General features: G+C 50.3%; 1 protein-coding gene and 1 long non-coding RNA gene across 2 annotated transcripts in view; one reads left to right on the top strand and one right to left on the bottom strand.

Moving 5' to 3' along the window:
• Nucleotides 1–14,575, top strand: part of VWF (von Willebrand factor) — a 136,294-nt gene that overhangs the window by 51,283 nt on the left and 70,436 nt on the right. Inside the window, exons 13-16 of the mRNA XM_028121141.2 lie at nucleotides 849–1,044; nucleotides 1,720–1,935; nucleotides 5,645–5,885; nucleotides 12,026–12,120. Coding sequence (XP_027976942.1) covers nucleotides 849–1,044; nucleotides 1,720–1,935; nucleotides 5,645–5,885; nucleotides 12,026–12,120 — 748 coding nt within the window. The remainder of the gene's footprint in view (nucleotides 1–848; nucleotides 1,045–1,719; nucleotides 1,936–5,644; nucleotides 5,886–12,025; nucleotides 12,121–14,575) is intronic.
• LOC114222569 (uncharacterized) lies at nucleotides 6,687–10,659 on the bottom strand. The gene is made up of 2 exons (XR_003611970.2): nucleotides 10,423–10,659; nucleotides 6,687–8,935 (listed from the first exon to the last, which is right to left on the bottom strand). It is a non-coding gene; the product is annotated as an uncharacterized LOC114222569 (long non-coding RNA).

Below are 14,575 nucleotides of genomic sequence, written 5' to 3'. Positions count from 1 at the left end.
AAGTGTGAAAGGCAAGTTTGACTCACCAAGGTGTCCACAAGTGTGCACTTTGGATTCAGAAGGCTGGAGAACAAACCATTTGCTGGTGGCCTAGAGTTTGGCCCCCAGAACTGCCCTGGTCACCCACAGGAGACTGCCCCAGAGTCCTTGCTGACCCGAACTCCTCTGATCGCACCTCTAGAGTCCTCCTGGGCTCATGGCCTTTTCTCTCCAGTGACACCCAGTGGCTGAGTCGAATCCAGATGGGTGGGTGGAACAGAGCATGCTGGACTGGGACTCGATCTGGCTACTGGTCCCAGCCCTGCCACCACCTCTGTGGTCTTAAGCCAGTCACTTTCCCTCTCTGGAACTCAGTCTCTCCATCTTTTTTTTTTTTTTTTTTTTTTAAGAATTTATTTATTTGACAGAGAGAGACACAGTGAGAGAGGGAACACAAGCAGGGGGAGTGGGAGAGCGAGAAGCAGGCTTCCCGCTGAGCAGGGAGCCTGATGCGGGGGCTGGATCCCAGGACCCTGAGATCATGACCTGAGCTGAAGGCAGACGCTTAATGACTGAACCACCCAAGCGCCTCTCTTTAAATGGCTGGATGATCTCTAAAGTCCCTTCTGGCACGACTGCTCTCTGACTCTAATGATTTAAGAGCCGGGATGTTGCTGGTGGTAAGCTTACACCGAATTTAGCGCCCCCCCCCCCCCACAGCCTTGGGCTTTCGCTGCTGTTTATTAAATTTGTATTTATTTTTCACCCGGGGAGGGTTTTTTGATGAAAACCATCTCATTAGCGACAGGCAGCTGTGGCTGCTTTGGCGGCCGCCGCTCCAAGGGGGGGGGGTCTGCGTCTCCCCGCAGCTGTCCCCAGTCTACGCCGGGAAGACCTGCGGCCTGTGCGGGAATTTCAACGGCAACAGGGGTGACGACTTCGTCACGCCCGCAGGCCTGGCGGAGCCCCTGGTGGAGGACTTCGGGAACGCCTGGAAGCTGCACGGGGACTGTGAAGACCTGCAGAAGCAGCACAGCGATCCGTGCAGCCTCAACCCGCGCCTGAGTATGCAAGCCCCGGGGGGTAGGGGTTGGGGGGGCAAGGGGGACCTCGCAGAGCCCCGAGGTCGCCCGGCTTCCAGTGCCTTCCATGGCACGGTGCACCCACTTTGGGGGGACAGGGGCACTTTGCTTTTACCATCAGCATTTGATTATCTGCGTTTGGGTCATTTATTCTTCCAAGTCCCTTGACGGCCCCCCCCCCCCCCCCCCCGCCGTGGGCCGAACCCTGGGAAAGAAGAGAATGGTCCATGTTTCCTGTCCCTGGACTTTCTCAGTCTGTTGGCGCAGCAGCCACACAGACCCAGAATTAAATTATCGGGAGATAAATGCACTGGGGTGGCCATTTGCAGATTTATCTGTGGCAACATTTCAGGCCTGCATGGATTTCCCCCTTACCCAACCCATCCTGGAACTCTCTCCCTTCTGTCAGTGGGCGTGCTCTGGAAATGCAGTTGGTTATGTATTTAAGCCAAACGTAATTAGGAAAGTTTATTGGCTGCAGAAGAAAAATCACAGTGCTTTGCTGAGGCACGGTAGGTTGTTTTGCAGGGAGTGCTGCCCAGCGAGGAACTGGCGGACGGTCTCAGAGCGGGAGGGGTCCTGGCCCTCTGGGGGCGGGGCGCCGAGGGCGGGGGCGGGGCCCGGGCCAAGCCGCGCGCGGCTCTCTCTCCCGCCACAGCCAGGTTTGCGGAGGAGGCGTGCGCCCTGCTGACGTCCTCCAAGTTCGAGGCTTGCCACCAGGCCGTGAGCCCTCTGCCCTACGTGCAGAACTGCCGCTACGACGTCTGCTCCTGCTCCGACGGCAGAGACTGCCTTTGCAGCGCCGTGGCCAACTACGCCGCAGCCTGTTCCCGGAGAGGCGTGCACATCGGGTGGCGGGAGCCCAGCTTCTGTGGTGGGTGCCCTCCCTGCCCGCCAGTCCCCGCACAGCCCAGCCGAGCCCTCCTCGGGTGCCCTGCGCACGGCTCGTCCTTTTATAAGCACTGTCTCTGCATTACTGCATTCAGAACCGGGCCCAAGCGCATTTGGCAAGCCTGGGTCGTGAAAACTCTTCGTTTACAGCCGCTGTCGCCTTCCATCTCCAGCAAGACACGGTGGTGGGGACTGGCTCTTCCACAGGACAGTGTGATTACTGTGGCCTGTTCTAGGAGCGCGAGTTGCATCCCCCCTACCTCCAGGTCCAGAACCTTGGAGTCCTTGCCAAGCAGAAATTTCTTGTGGCTCCTGCCACCTAGTGTTCAATACATGTATGGCCAGGTTGAGGAGTAGAGTGGGTCCCAGATCCCAGGGGACATTATCTGCACCCCAGAGGGTCTCATGAAGGCAGTGGGGGGCGGGGGGCAATACACATACCAATCCTTCCTTATAACTCCAGGCAAACCATCAGTGGACTCCTGGCCCAAATCTCTGATAAAGTTGTGTAAGGTTGAATGACATCATTGTCCCCAGCTGACTTTGGAGTCTCACTCTGCCATGTTAGATTTCTGCCACCAGAGCTGGTATCTGCTCCACATTCTGGTCCCTAGAGCGGCTAGATTGTGTTCACTTTGTTGTTGGTGGTGCTGCTCTGGGAACACGTGCTGGGTGGCCCAGCAGGGTCAGGCAATGCCAGTGGTGTAGAGCTGGAACCTTCTTCCATTTTGAACTGCTTCCCTACTAGGTGACTATCACACTGAATAAAAGGACACTTAGATTAAGGTAGGGGAAACCAAGGAAGGCTTTCTGGAGGCGGTGTACTTGACCAGGCTTTAAAAAGGCACCATCTTGGCAGAAAAGAGCTGTTCCACGGTGGGACAGTAGTAGTGATGTGTGGAGATGAGGGGGATAGTCTGACAGGATGAGGTGTCATGAATATTCTGATTTTTACAGTGAAGTGGATGTGCTTAGAGATAAAAATGTCCATGGTCTTGGCAGAAGCAGGAAAATAGGAGCTCTGAGAAATGGTGAAAGGTCCTACTATCATATCATGTATTTGAAGAAAAGCTTAGGTAGGGGGCTCTAGAATGTCTAGAAGTGTTGGGGCCTAATGAGCGCCAACTCACGTTTGGAGTCTAAGCAAGGTCATAAAAAGAGGAGCAGAGGCAGAAGTGAGGAGGAAAGGGACGATGTGTATGCAGGCGAGTGGTTGTGCCTCACTGACGCTCTGGGCTCAGGACGCCACAGAGTCGTGGCCAGCAGCTGGAGGAGTGGAGTCTGAGGCCTCCCTGGAATGGGCCTGTGACTTCCCTGCTCTGCGGCCTTGAACTCTTCATCTCGCCCTCCACACCATAGTTTCCTCACTGGGGCTTGCTGTTTAGAAATTGGGCAAAGTAATGAGGAGTAATGAGGAGTAAATGGCATGCTGTTTGTGAATACGATTGTCTGCCATATTATGGTTTGGTTGTCCACCAACATTAGAAATTCTGTATTATCAGTGTGCTACAGCATCTGAAGGATTTCCTAATTTAGGACATTGTCCCATATGCTGAGGGCTTACTGACATATTCTGTAATCTCGAAAGAGCCACTGTCCTTCACCTTCATGGAGAACAGAACAGGAGGGAACAGGCTGATATTTGGTTAGGGAGGCAAAAAATGTGTGGGTGGGGGTGGGAAGGAGTTTTCTGTATCTATGGGCTTATGTGGAGGTGAACCAGAGAAAAAGTTGGCCAGAGGGCCCTGGAGGCCTGAACCTAAGGAGGATGGGCATTTTCCTCCTGAAAAATGAACAGAGCTCCCTAAACCACTAACTCCATCCTTAGGAAGAGCCCACACCAACTGGGGACGCTCAGGGAGCAAAGACTGATCACGTAGCTACTCTGTGGGATGCTGGGAGCAGCTCTGGGAGAAGTACACACATTTTTGTTTTTCTTGTAACTTGACAAGAGCTTGGGCTCCTTGCTGGCAGGGACCAAGTCTGACCATTTCTGCATCCGTGAGCCTCGCACAGCTCCTGGTACACAGTGGGCACACAGTAAAGATCTGTTAAGCTGAGGTATACACTGCTTCTTCTAGGGAAGAAGGCCAAAGGAGAAATGTCATAGGGCTCTAAGCCAGCTCTGGAGACAGTCTGTCAGAGAAAACAAGCTCTCAGCTCCAACTGCTCCTTAATGGGCGAAAGTGACCTTATTGTCAGAGGTTCAATGGATTGAAAGCAAGTTGCATCCTTATAACCCAACACGCCCCATCTTAACCCACCGTGCTCTAAATATTCATCCACAGACCCAGCCTCTCTGCTAGTTCAGAGAAAAATCCATGTCTAATATGGAGACAGAGCCCCCTCCCTTCTCAGCTACACTCAAACACCAAACCCTGAACAGTTGCAGGAGGCAGGGGCTGCAGGGGCTCCCCAGATGCTCCCATGCCTGTGTCCAGGGTCCGTGGCCTGATCTTCCTTTTACGGCTTCTGTGACACATGCTGCCTGTGGGTTCCTAATGTAGAAATGGATTCTAAGAGAGAGGGAAGGATTCCAGTGGTCTCAGGAGGAGTGTCCTCAGAGTGAGGCTCTCATTTCCTGTACGCAGCAGATGAGCAATGGGAATGGGCATTTTCCCGCACCCCGCAGTAAAGAATTTCATCATTGGGGTGCTCCTGGGAGTACACGTGTTGGCCAGAACCCAGGAGTGCCAGGGCACTTCTTAGACCTAGGCCTTTCTCTGGAATGCCCCTCCCTTCTGGAGCCTGCAGAGCTGGGGCTGTGTTTCCCCAGTCATCGTAGTGATAAAGTAGCAGTGACCATGTACCACGGACCTTGTTTGCTCACTCAGCCTTCACAACAAGCCAAGTGGGTATGAGTCTCTTCCAGCTAGGAAACTGCTCAAGGTCGTGCAGTAACTAATAGCAGAACTGGGGCTCAGACCCAGGAGTTTGGGAGACAGAGCTCATCTGTTTCCCTGGGTTGCCACTTGGCCCCATGTCCTCTTGGATCTTGGACGCTGTTCTATCTCTCCGTGGGAGGCCAGGGAGAGTGAGGGTAGTGGGGAGGCATGGGGCCTGCTTTGCTGGGGCAGGTTCAAGGGTGGCCCTGCTCTTTGTGGCTGTTCCTTAGGGGCAGTTTCCCTTTTAGAGCATAATGGTGAAGAGCATGAGCTTTTGGGTCAGGGAGAACTGGGTTCAAATCCTGCCTCTGCTTCTGCCTGGGAGGCAGGATCTTGACAAGTCACTCAGCTTACACTGAATTTTCTTCCCTGGGGAAAGGGGGCCAGGAGATCCAGCTCAGTGAGAGGCGTAAAAGGCATAAAAGCTGTGTAAAGAGCAGGGTAGGTGCTAAATTAATTATCGGCATCCAGGGAGAAATGCCCTTGCCTGCCGCTCTCAGTTCTTTTTAATATTCACAGTATCAACATCCCCCCGATTTCTACACGTCCCAGGCTTCAAGGATTCAGAGACCGCTAAGGCTGGAGCCCTCGGGTTCAGCAGAGGGGAAACCGTGTTATTATCAGAGACATTTGCCAGCCTGAAAATGCGGTTTTGCTCAGAGTGGGAAAGGAAGGTGGTGACCGTATAGATATAATTGGGGTCCCAGCTGCAAGGGGGTGGCACCCCAGGTCCCAGAACCCTAGTCCTTGGCATCTGCATGTTTCCACACTTCCACTGAGGCCTTCCTCCCCTTCCGCCTCTCCCAGCGCTGAGCTGCCCACAGGGCCAGGTGTACCTGCAGTGTGGGACCCCCTGCAACATGACCTGCCGCTCCCTTTCTTACCCGGATGAGGGCTGCGACGAGGTCTGCTTGGAAGGCTGCTTCTGCCCCCCAGGGCTGTACCTGGACGAGAGAGGAGACTGTGTGCCCAAGGCCCAGTGCCCCTGCTACTATGATGGCGAGATCTTTCAGCCCGAAGACATCTTCTCGAACCATCACACCATGTGGTAAGTGTGAGCAGCAGGACTGCAGATCCCAGGAGCGGCAGAGCTTGGAAGGGAAATGGTCCTCCAGGTCCTTCACTTCTTGGGTGGGAAACTGAGGCCCAGGAAGGCAAGGGACTTGTCCAAAGTCACACAGCAAGTCAGAAGCAAAGCTGGGACTTCACCCAGCTCGAATGACTTCCTTACCTCTTGGGGACTTAGAACAGGCTGCTGGTAGGACTCCTTCGGCTTCATTGCCAACTCCCATTTGCCTGCACTAGGCCTCAGCTTCCTCTTTTGAGAACAGTAAATGGAGGCTTCCCTGTCCCTCCCTCCAGCCTCCTGGCGGTGTTCTCAGGCAGAGGACAAGAGACCATGGCAGTTTTGCTATCCTGACCTGCTTTGTGCACTGCCCTGAGAAATAGCTCCCACCACACGGGCTTCTTGCGGCCCTTTGCCTGGGGCCTCGGTCACAGTCAGTTCCAGCAGGGCCATCACGGTCATAGGAGAAACTGGTAACACAGCGTTTGTTGGGCAAACACTTCCTTGGCACGTGCTCTGCCCTGGGTGCTGGCCTAGAGGCTGGTGATCCAAAGGTGAACAAGACACAGTGTGAGCCCCAAGGAAGCGGACGGTCTACTAGGGAGACCAATTAAAATGTCTTGATCCTGGAATATTTGTCATAAAAGGAGAGAGAATAGTGTGAGGAGCCCTAAGGCATCCACCCCCAGCATCAGCGATGAATCAGCACTTTGCCAACCTTATTTTATGTATCCCCACCTCCCCTTTTTGGATGGAATAAAGAAAATCTCAGCTATAATGTCATTTCATCTGAAAATGTTTCAGTCTGTATTTCTAACAGACAAGCACTTAAAAAAAACCAAATGTAACCGTAATATCATTATCAAGCTAAGCGTTAACAGTAATTCCTGATAACACCTAATATTCCAAGCATGTTCACTTTTCCCTGACCATCTCAAAATGTCTTTTTATATATAATTGGTGTGTTCAAATCAAAGTCCAAACAAGGTCTGGTCACTGCATTTGGTATGAAGCTTTTCCTCTTCACTTAGTGAGATAAATTTGCAGTCCTTCCCAACCTCTTGTGCCCAAAGCATGTTGTTCACACTTAGAGTACAACAGTGGTTGTCCCTGGACTTGGATTTCAGCACAGTGTGTTCTAGCTCCCGTCTGGACCGTGACCTCCCCAAGAGTAGAGACCATATCTCAGGCCCCGATCCCCAGCACCTGACACACTTCTGGCAGAAGATAGGTACGGTCAGTGTTTCCTGAGATGAAAGAACTATTACGTTTGGTAGACTCGCCATTTCGTAGACATAAAAAAATCTCTACTCATTCAGAAAAGGGCAGTCTGTTTCCAGTTGGAGAAGACTCAGTGTAGGAGGTAGCTTTGGGTTTGGGGGGGATCCTAGCAGTGGGCGTGGGGTGGACCCATGCCCAGGAACTAAAACATACAGAGAGTCCCCACCCATCCCCAAGGTAAGTCCTCTGTCAGAGCATGTGTTGCATGAAGGGAAGAGAAGCTTGGAGGGATGTTGAGGGTCTTTGAAAGGCAGGGTGAGGACTTGAGCAGTAGGCAGGGAGGACCTCCGAGGTGTTGAACAGAGAGCAGACACCAAGCATCGAAGCATTCTGGAAGCTGCGTGAGGCATGAAGGCAGGGAGATCAGCTGTGGGAAGAAGTTGACACAGTCCGGTCGAAAGGTGCTAAGGCCCTGGGCCACTACCAGTGGTGGAAATGGAGTAAGGGGACAGACGCCAGAGACCTTGGGATGTAAACAGACTGGGGGCCTGTGTTGGGGGGATGAGGTTTGCTGAAGATGGCCCTGGGGCTCTGAACCAGAAGGGAGGACAGGAAGAGCAAGGGGGCTCCTCATTGGTAGAGGGAAGATGATGCGTTTGGTCTTGGCCCAGATGATTAAGTTACCAAGAGGGCATATCGGTGAGTGAATGGAGTCGCTGGAATGATGGGTGTGGGTGGAATGTGAGGCTGGACGAGATTTGTGTGGAGGTAGGGGGGGAGTAGCAAGGCTCACGGAGGGCCTGGGCCGAGGAGCAGGAAAGGGGACTGAGTCCAGAGCTTGGGGGGGGGGGTGTTCAGAGGGCCAGGGGAGGAGAACAAGGACCCCATGAGAGAAACCAAAGGAAAAAGGCCAGCAGAAAGGCATAACTAGGGCAGAGCCGTATTGTGGAGGGGAAGGGCGCAGGGGAGTAGTAACATCTGTTGGTTTGAGCGTCGGGCCTTCGCCCCAGTGGTCGTTTTACTGCAGTTGTCCGGCTATGATTTTTAGGGTGTTTCTCTCTGGGACCTTAGAACAATGCTGTTAGGAGGCAAGCATTGCTTTTTTAAGTAAGGAATTTGAGGCTTAGAGAGATTATCGCTGTCCCAAATCATCTAGTGAGCGATAAAACCCAGGGACTCTTGAACTCTTCATGTTCCGCGGAGAGTAGGCTGTTGAATTTGGCGACAGAAGGTCATGGTGGCCCCCATGTTGCAGTAGCGTGGTGAGGAAAGCAGCCAGAGGGTAGGAGGCTGGGAGGACTTGGAGGGCAGCGAGTGCCCCTGGTCGTTTTACCATATTGGGGGCACCAGGAAGGTGGGAGATGAGGTGCAGCGGCCGAGTGAAGAGCCCTGGCTTCGGACTGTCTTCGGGATTTGCACATCAGTGACCTCTCCATGATGTGGAAACCTCCTCTTCCCAGTATCTCCTTCAGGCACCAGGGCTGAAAGCTAGTGGCCATCCTGTCTCTCCACTTCATTTAGAAAACGGGACTTCCAGAGAGTGGGAGCCAGCAGGAACTCAGGGTCTGTTTGTGGCTCTTTATTTTTACTCTTTAGATGATACACTGCAGAATGAGCCCTGCGGGGCACATGCTGGGGATGTCCACAACGGGTGGTAGGGAGTGCAAACCCCTGTGGCTAGTGAGTGTCTTCGGGCCATTTGGTTGGTCATCGAACAGCCTTCACAGTCGAGGGCTTGCTCTCTTGCAAAGCCAAGGTCTGGGCCAGGAGTTGATTATAAACTTATCTGCAAGGTTTTTCTTTTCTTCTTTCTAAAAATAAAATTAAGCTTTTTAAAAAAGATTTATTTGTTTGAGAGAGAGAGTAAGAGAGAGAGAGCATGAGTGGGGAGGGAAGGAGAGAAAGAAGCAGGCTCCCCGCTGAGCAAGGAGCCCAACGGCAAGCTCAGTCCCAGAGACCCTGGGATCACGACCTGAGCTGAAGGCAGATGCTTAAATGACTGAGCCACCCAGGCGTCCCCAAAAGTAAGCTTTTGGGTCACATCTAAATGACAGACCGTGACATTTGGGGGAGGATATCTTTAAATCGGGTGTTAGTTAAAAACCAGAGGGCAGTTTCTGTATGTGCCCAGAGATGGAAGGGCTGCTTCTCTTGCTCATTCAATTAAAAATTAATTGAACAGCATTCACATTAAAAATGTTCAAAATCATTACAGCCAGAGAAATACAAATTAAAACAATCAGTGTTACCTCATATCTATTAGAGTGGAAAATTTTGAAATCTGTATAATGCCAAGTGTTGGCAGGGCTGTGGAAAAGGGGCCCTCGATCTGCTACTGGTGGGACACACACTTTTCAGATAACCCAGTATCTTTCCAAAACCAAGATCTGATTATGTCACACCCCTGCTTGGAATTCTTAATAGCTCCCCTTCAGGAGACCTCAGGATAGAGACCAAATCCCTAAGATGGCCTCCCAGGTCCCATGCACTTGGACCCCTGCCTACCTCTCCCCTCTCCAGCCCCCGGCCTCCTTTAATCTGGAAGGTGCCTTGCTCCTTTCAAGTGCAAGGTCAGTTGCCCCCAGGAGAGCAGTTGGCACAGTTTATGCAAATTAGATATCCACATTTGATAGTCCCACAGTTCCATTCTTGGGCATACATACTAAAGAAATTCTCACATGGGCTCTTAAGAGCATGTGTATGAAGATGTTAATCACAGCTTTGTTTCTGGTGGCAAGGAGCCGGTGATAATCTCTGTCCATCCCTGGGAGGGTACGTCCTTAAAATGTAGTGGATGCACACTGTAGAGGGTTGTGCAACCCAGAAGGCTCCTGGCAAGTAGGTATGTATTAGAAGGATTGAATCTTTTTTTTTTTTTTTTTTTAAGAGAGAGAGCGAGCAGGGGAGGGGCAGAGGAAGAGAGATAATATTAAGTAGGCTCCACGCTCAGTGCAGAGCCCTACACGGAGCTTGATCTCATGACCCTGAGATCATGACCTGAGCCGAAATCAAGAGTCAGATGTTTAACCAACGGAGCCACCCAGGTGCCCTGGCAGGGTTGAATCTTAAACACATGGTGCTAAAGAAAACAGCCAAACAGAGTGTGATATATAAGATAATACTGCTTACATAAATTAAACATACATGTGTGCAAAATAAACACATATTTTATAAGAATACACTCAGGCAGATATACATTAAACAGAATAAGATTGCATTAGTTTTCTTTATTTATTGCTGCATAAAACAATTAACCCCAAATGTAGCAGCTTCAAGCAATGAACATGTATAATCTCACCCAGTTTCTAAGGGTCAGGACTCTGGGAGCAGCTTGGTTAGGTGGCTTGGCTCGAGTTGGCGCATAAGGCTGGAGTCGTCTGGAGACTTGAGTGGTGCTGGAGGGTCCATTCCCAGCTCATTCGCACAGCTTTTGCCCCGTGGACCTCTCCACTGGGTGGCTTGTGAACTAGTTTCCCCAGAATGAGTAATCCAAGAGAGAGCACCAAGACAGAAACTGCAGTCTTTCATCACCTAATCTTAGGCGACATGTGGTATGTCACTGTTACCACATCCTGTTGGTCACATCAACCAACCTTGGTGCAACGGAGATAACACAGTGTGAACACCAGGATGTGGGGATCACTGGGGGCCATTTAGGAGACCAGATATCATAAAAATAGTTGTGCATGTGAGGGGAGGGGATTGGGATTGGAGGAGAGGAAGGAAAGAATATAAAAAATATATTGAATACTTTATGCAAAGCCTTATGCCAGCTGCTGAGGAGATAATGGGCAAGACCAGTCATGGCTTCTACCCTCTTAGATCTTATAGTCCGGTGACAGAGAGAGAGAAGTTAGCCAAATAATAACTCCAATACATGCAAAGGCAGAAACGGGGGAGGAACAGAAGTACGTGGTCCATGAATGCTTGACATGGGCTAGAGGAAGGGTAGGCAGGGGTCTGAGTGCATGGGGCCTGGGAGGTCATCTTAGGGATTTGGTCTCTATCCTCAGGCCTCCTGAGTGGAAGCTACTGAAGGAATCTGAGCAGGGATGTGACATAATCAACTTCAGGTTTTGGAAAGATACTTGGGCTGCCAAGAGAAGTGTGTTTGGAGAGAGGCAAGCATAGGTGCAGGGACATCCATCAGGATGTTTTTGCCTTGTCCAGGTGAGAGGTGGCAGTGGCTCGAGAAGTGGATATGAGTGCCAGAGATATTTTGGAGACAAAGTCCAAGGGCTGGGTGATGGCCAGACGTAGGGGGTGGGAAGAAGGCAGGGTCAGGGCTGACCCCTCATTTGCTGGTTTATGAAACTGGGTGGATGGTGGTATCATTCAATGAATCGGAGCCCTGGAGGAGGACTGGTTTTGGTGCAGGGGATCATGAGGTCAGTTTTGGACATACTGGGTTTGAAGTCTTTGAGACACCAAGATGGCGATCATGTAAGTGCTTGCACGTATGGATCTCGGGTTCAAGGGGGAGACCCCAGCGGCTGATGTGAATGTGCGAGTCATCTCTGTCATAGAAGCTGAGGGTGTGGATGACGGCACAGGGTGAGAAGAGAGAGCCGAGGGAGGAGCCAGCAGGGGGGTGAGACTGAAGGAGCAACCAGGAAGGTAGGAGAAAACAGAGAGAGATTTTTTCTTTTCCTAGAAGAACAGAATAGTCACAGTGATGAATCATGTGGAAAAGGATCAGGTAAGGAAAGAACTGAAGACATTCCATTAGGTTTGGTAACATGGAGGCCACTGGGAGCCTCAGCAGCTTGCATTTCCGTCGCGTTACGAGACTGCCTGAGTTGGAGGGGGCAGAGGGTGAGCGGGAGGCGAGGAGAAGGAGCCGGCCAGGATCCCAGGGTCGCCACTCTTGCAAAGCTGGCCTCTGACCTTCCCCTCTGCAGTTACTGTGAGGATGGCTTCATGCACTGCACCACGAGCGGAGCCCCAGGCAGCCTGCTGCCCAACACCGTGCTCAGCAGTCCCCTGTCTCACCGCAGTGAGTACTGCCCCCCGGAAGGGCTCCCCACCTCCCCGCTGGGCTGCTCTGGCCCATGTGCATGTGCGCATGTGTTCGGGCGCGTGTCGGGACTGACACAATGCTGTTTGTGTGACTGATTCTCGGGCCTTGATGTGCCTTTGCATGTGTATATCCAAATTTTTGAGGCAAGGAGGAATTTTAGGGGAAAAGATTCAGTTATCTGCAAGATGGACTCAGTGGGACTTCCATTTTGCCCACAGTGACCTTAACCTAGTGAGCAGCTGTAAGTTGGTCGCCTTGATTGTAGTGAAGACCACCCTCCTTCCTTGGCTTCTTTTTACCCAGGGACATTCTGACAAGGATATCTATCTATCTATCTATCTATCTATCTATCTATCTATCTATCTATCTATCTCTCTATCTATCATCTATCTATAGATCTATCATCTATCTATCATCTATCCATCTAATCATTTTAATTGATTTTTATTCATCACGATAAGTGCACTCTTTAATTCCCATCCCCTATTTCCCCCGTGTCCCCACCCACCTCCACTCTGGTAACCAGCGGTTTGTTCTCTAGAGTTAAGAGTCTGTTTCTTAGTTTCTCTCTCTTTTTCCCCTTTGCTACTTTGTTTTGTTTCTTAAATGCCACATATGAATGAAATCATATGGTATTTGTCTTTCTCTGACTGATTTTCCTTAACATTATACTCTCTAGCTCCATCCATGTTGTTGCAAATGGCCAGATTTCATTCTTTTTATAACTGAATAATATTCCATTGTGTGTGTGTGTATATATATATATATATATATACACACACACACATATATATATACCACATCTTTATCCATTCATCTGTCAATGGATACTTGGACTGCTTCCATAGTGGGGTTACTGAAAATAATGCTACAGTAAATATAGGGGTGCGTGTATCTTTTTAAAGTAGTGTTTTTATCTTCATTGGGTAAATACCAAGTAGTGGAATTATTGGTAATTCTATTTTTAATTTTTTTGAGGCACCTCCACACTGTTTTCCAGAGTGGCTGCACCAGTTTGCATTCCCACCAACAGTGCTAGAGGGTTCCCCTTTTTCTGCATCCTCACCAACACTTGTTGTTTCTTGTGTTGTTCATTTTAGCCATTCTGACAGGTATGAGGTGATATCTCGTTGTAGTTTTGATTTGCATTTCCCTGATGATGAGTGATGTTGGGCATCTTTTCACGTGTGTGTTGGCCATCTGGATGTCTTCTTTGGAGAAATGTCTGTTCATGTCTTCTACCCATATTTTAATTGGATTATTTGTTTCTTGGGTGTTGAGTTGTGTAAGTTCTTTATATATTTTGGATACTAACCCTTCATCAGATATGTCATTTGCAAATATCTTCTCCCATTCAGTAGGTTGCCTTTTAGTTTTGCTGACTGTTTCCTGCACTGTGCAGAAGCTTTTTATTTTGATGTAGTCCCAATAGGTCATTTTAACTTTTGTTTCTCTTGCCTCAGGAGACCTAACTAGAAAAAAGTTGCTACAGCCGATGTCAGAGAGATTACTGCCTGTGCTCTCTTCTAGAATTTTTATGGTTTCAGATCTCACATTTAGGTCTTTAATGACAAGGACACCTGTTTAGAAAGCTTTTCAGATGGATTTGAATGCAGGGATCTTGGACCCTTTGTTCTCAGTTTGAAGGTCCTAATAGTTGCTACACTGTTTAAGGACAAGACACAGAAGGGAGAAGGGGCTGGCCTGGCACTGGTGGGACCATATTCACGTTTATGATCAAGGAGAACTAATTGGCTTCCAGATGGAGCCTTGCTTGGAAAAGACTATCCCAGTAGAGGGAGAGGGATGATTTTAGACAGATACATGGGCTATTTTCAACTGCCAGCTTGACCACCTCTCTCTGCTTTTCTCTTCCCTCAAGACCCCATCTCTCTAAGTGACCCGGGTGTGTGCTCTGTGTTTGTTCTCCAGTTTGCCCTGGGAGAGAAGTCAGGATGCCCCATGTGACTGCTTGGGGAGTATCTCTCAGCCTTAAGCTGGGGCAAGATCCCAAGCACGTGGACGGCTCAGAAGTTGAAATCAGAACTTGCAACCTTGTCTCTTTCTTTCAGGCTGCCATAGCAAAATACCACAGACTAGGTGGTTTAAGTGTGAGAAATACAGATTTCTGTATTTCTGTATTTGTCTTGTAAATGCACTTCTCACAGTTATGGAGGCTGGAAGTCCAAGGTCAAGGTGCTAGCAGGGTCCCGGTGAGGGTTGCAGACTTCTCAGTGTCCTCATAGGGCGAGAGGGGCTGGCAGCTCGGTGGGCTCTCTTCATCAGAGCATGAATCCCATCTGTGAGGGCTCTACCCTTATGGCCCCCATCATTTCCCAAAGGGCTCACTTCCTATCATCACTACCTTTGGGGTCAACACGTGAATTTTGAGGGGGCAGGACATTCAGTCCACCGTAGACCTGAGAGGGTC

The sequence above is a fragment of the Eumetopias jubatus genome, unplaced genomic scaffold (assembly GCF_037043125.1).
Source record: "Eumetopias jubatus isolate StellerSeaLion01/CBP00866 unplaced genomic scaffold, mEumJub1_p1.0 scaffold_8, whole genome shotgun sequence".
NCBI lineage: Eukaryota > Metazoa > Chordata > Mammalia > Carnivora > Otariidae > Eumetopias > Eumetopias jubatus.
This window is presented reverse-complemented; position numbering and strand designations above follow the sequence as displayed.